At 41.4% G+C, this 4,140-nt stretch overlaps 1 protein-coding gene across 1 annotated transcript in view; it reads right to left on the bottom strand.

The window, feature by feature from the left end:
- Positions 1 to 205: 205 nt before the first annotated feature.
- The window catches only part of LOC121874437 (facilitated trehalose transporter Tret1-2 homolog), a 7,652-nt gene continuing 3,717 nt past the window's right edge, over positions 206 to 4,140 (bottom strand). Inside the window, exons 2-3 of the mRNA XM_042378560.1 lie at positions 1,996 to 2,134; positions 206 to 1,699 (exon numbers count right to left, since the gene is read on the bottom strand). Coding sequence (XP_042234494.1) covers positions 519 to 1,699; positions 1,996 to 2,134 — 1,320 coding nt within the window. The 3' untranslated portion in view covers positions 206 to 518. The remainder of the gene's footprint in view (positions 1,700 to 1,995; positions 2,135 to 4,140) is intronic.

Here is a 4,140-nt window from a genome sequence, read left to right as displayed (position 1 = left end):
ATAAATATAATAATAGTAACCATAAATAAATACAAAAACGAAAAAAATAAACCAAGAATGAGAAACGATATACAGTATGTATGTTGTGTTGTAAGAGAAACAATTGAGACCCTGTAGTTATGTGTAAATGAGGCAGAAAGTCAGATCATCACCCTGGGACTTGGTCACATATCGCAGCAGGGTCTACCAACACATTATGCTTCCAATATCTTCCTAGTACCTCCCTGTTTGATAGCTGCCTACTACCTGTGGTGTTTGGTAGTGAGCAGGAGTATAAAACCATCTGAAAAACAGTAACTTTTATCTTAGCCGAGTCAGGCAAAAGAAGTACAATAAATGTTTTAAGGTGATAATTATATCTGAGGTGGGAAGGAACATTAATAATTTAATTAATTAACATTAACATAACAATGCTCTTGAACGGTTTATCACTTATGTGTGTCCTGGGTCACTTGGCTTCAGTATTAAGAGACGAGAGCTCCTTCACATTGTTATAGTTTGGTCCACGTGACACACAGTTAAGTGATCTCTTCAAGGGAGCGTCCCCGAGTCTCCGGTAAGGCAACAGCACTGACGATGGTGACTGTAGCACACACGCCGCTGAAGAACCAGAACGCCCCGTGTTCACCAAGGGCCTCTACAGTCATTGGGTAAAACTGGGTCGACAGAAATAATCCCAGCTGTACTAATGACGTAATAACTGAATATGTAAGAGATCGACAAGAGGTGGGGATCAATTCTCCTCTTAAAACTGGGAACACTGGGTGGCCCGCAGAAATACAGAAGACGTAGATCACTGCTGCAGTAAGTGGAAGCCAGCTCATGTTGCTAGCACTGCCTGTCGTCAACATGTAGAAGTAGCCACCGTAAACTGCCATGCACACAGTACCCAAAGAATATGAAACTATAATCAAGGGTTTACGTCCCAGATGGTCAACTACACAGAGCAACAATAAAGACCCAATAACTTTGACGGCACTAAATATCATAGCACACGTGTAAGCATCCACGTCGGTCTTCGCAGCCTCAAAAATGGGCACCAAGTATGTTACCATCACGATATTTCCGTTAAAGGACGTCAAAAGAGATAAAAACGCCAATAAACAAAACATAGCAAGTGTAGAGGGTTCAAAAATCAACTGTAATTGTTGCCAAAAACTATTGTTTAATTTGCTTGAATTTTCAACTTGTTCTGTGATGGCTTTCAGCTCTGGCTCAGAGTCATAGTGTTTACCTCTGAAGAAAATAAGAGCTTTCTGAGCTTCAGTGACCTGACCTTGAGTAACGAGCCAACGAGGAGAGTTTGGCAACAAGAAGAGAGCAGGGAAGGGAATCGCAGACACTCCACACGACACGAACCCCATTTGTCGCCAGTCGAGCGCCGAACTCCCAAGAGCAGCAACGAAAAAAAACCACATTTGTCTAACTAGTATGGTAATTCCGAAGAGTCTTCCACGAATATTCTTATGAGCGATCTCCAGAATGTATGGTCCACCAGAGGTTAACATGAACCCAGTAGTGACGCCTAGGAGGACGCGGGCAGTGAGGAGCACCCAGACGTTGGGGGAGAAGGAGAGTGCCAGCCAGGAGGACACTGTGATGGGCAGAGTCACTGTCAGGGTGAGCCGATGACCCAGTCTCACCAGCAAGGGTCTGCTCACCAAACACCCAATCCCACTACCAAGGCTCGCTAAGCTACCTGTAAAAAAATATAGGGAGTTACCATGTGATGTAAATAGTGTATAACAAGACTCTTTTACTGATGAAAATTATAAAACATCATTATTTAATAGTAATTTAACAGAGTTCACAAAAGTTTACCATAAGAAGAAATTAACAATGATATCCAATGTCGACAAAAGTGTTTGGCTTTCAAGCGTTTGTTTGGGCACTTTCGCCTTTCCTTACTCTAACTGTATGTATGAGTGTCCAGAGACCACCTCCCCTGTGAGTATCCTGAACAAGAGTATTACAGAGGCCAACTGCTAGACATACCAAAGAGCGCTGCCTCGGTAGAGTTAAGGATGAGGTCCTCGGAGTGTTGGTTGGTGAGCTGAGGCAACGTGACCCCGGAGAAGCCCATGATGATGCTGACGTTTGTCTGTACCAGTGCTACCACCAGTGCTGCAAACAACTGTACACAAAAGATGTCTTAATTACTTGAGAAGAGATAACAAGGCTTTCGTAAAGTCAGTGATAATGTCCGATGTTAATTGGATAATGAATGTAGAGTATCTCACCAGCCATTCCTGTCGTAATTCAGATGTGAAAAATTATTCAAAATCATGCCAAAAGTTGTATGCTTATCTCAGACCCGTTTTTGTTTTTTCAACGAGATTAGCCCACCCGGGCATAGGTCATTGACCCACATCAGGGCCTGGGGGGCGAAATGTAATAATAACAACAATAACAATAATAATTAGTTCATAGTAAATATAATTTATAATAAATACAAAACTAAAAATAAAATTATAATAATGATAACAACACTAATAACACTGGGCTGCATTTGAAAAAAAAATTCATGAGGTGCCGGGTTTCTTAGCTGATTCTTTATGTATTTTGCGTGCTGATTCCAAAAATGCCATTCATTTTGCCCAATCAGGTCAGATTTTTATGCTATGGGAATTAGAAAAAAATAGAAATTCTTAAATATGATGTCAAAATTTTTATGCAAAATATATCATAAGAAATGTAACCACAACACATAGGACCAAAATATGTCAACTACATAGATGCCGTTACAGTTAGACATGCATAAATGGCTGTCGCAGAGAATTTCTTTGGTGGTTGGTGTCTTGGGCGTCCCGTTTCAGACACCAACAGTTGTCGGCGAGCATGTTGATATCCCAGCGACCCTGGTACCGCTCCTCCATTACACGGATATCTTGATGGAAGCGTTCTCCTTGTTCCTCACTCACATCACCACAGTTCTCTGGAAAGTAGTCCAAGTGGGAGCTGAGGAAGTGCATCTTGTTGGACATGCGTGCACCAAGAACTTTGTAGCTCAGAAGTAGGTCCTCAACAACTCGTCCATACTCTGGACTTCTGTAGTTGCCAAGAAAATTGGAGACAATAGACTTAAAGGCATGCCAGGCTTTCTTCTCATTTACATCCATGCTGCAATCAAACTTGGGATCTTTGAAAAGCTCTCTGATCTGAGGGCCATCAAAAATTCCTGCATTCAGCTTTGCCTCACTGACTTTTGGAAATTTTTCTTTCAGAAAATTGAAAGCCTGGCTTTTTTTGTCTAGTGCCTTTACAAAGTTTTTGAACAGACCGAGCTTGATGTGCAGTGGCGGAAGAAGAATGTTCTGCGGTTTCACCAGAGCATGGGCAACAACATTGTGAGAACCTGGAGTAAGTCCACTTCTTGAAGTCTCGAGAGACACTGACTGAGGGTCTAGACTTTAGAGGCACATCGGGGTGGTTGCTAGTACATTAGGGTGTGTCATAGGAGGGAAGATCAGCTAAAACTAATGGCCCATCACTTTTTTGGTAGATTTTAGTGTATATAAACAGAAAATAATTTCAGTTTTAATATTTTGCAACCTTTTGCTTGGTAAATTTTAGCGTGAAATTTATCGAAAATCTAACGTACAGCTGCATTAGTGCATTACAATTAAATAGTGAACATTGCTTTCTGACTTCATTCTTTAACAACCCAACTAACAATATTTTTTTCTGTTTCAGATTCTGATGCATTTATAAGTTGATAATATTTGCGATGGCTGCTTGTGTCAGGACGAGGAACCAAAAATCCAGCCATCTCAGTCACTATCTTGGGTCTGGGAGAGAGCTCCTGAAGTCGGAGTTGCCTACATTGAGAGATGCTTTGAGATACGGTGTTTTAATCAGGCAAATCAGTGAAAAAACCAAAAAACTTACAAACAAAGACATTGCCAGTGATATGACCAAAGCTGTCTTGGCACAGTACACTCTGGCTAACGCTCAGTTCAAGCCTCCAGTCATAACAAGTCAGAAGAAGATTAGTGAGAGACTGCTAGCCAGTTGGGAAAAGGCAAGAGATATCTCTCTTGGGAGAGGAAAACTTGCAGTTAAGGACAGCTTTGCCAAGCAACTGGACCAGTTATTTGACATAATTACTTGCAAGTGCCCAATTGTTCTCTGTCCTGAGTT

Source organism: Homarus americanus, unplaced genomic scaffold (assembly GCF_018991925.1).
Source record: "Homarus americanus isolate GMGI-L3 unplaced genomic scaffold, GMGI_Hamer_2.0 scaffold23652, whole genome shotgun sequence".
In the NCBI taxonomy this organism is placed as follows: Eukaryota; Metazoa; Arthropoda; class Malacostraca; order Decapoda; family Nephropidae; genus Homarus; species Homarus americanus.
The sequence above is the reverse complement of the archived record's forward strand: the minus strand, read 5'-3'. Positions and strand labels throughout refer to the sequence as shown.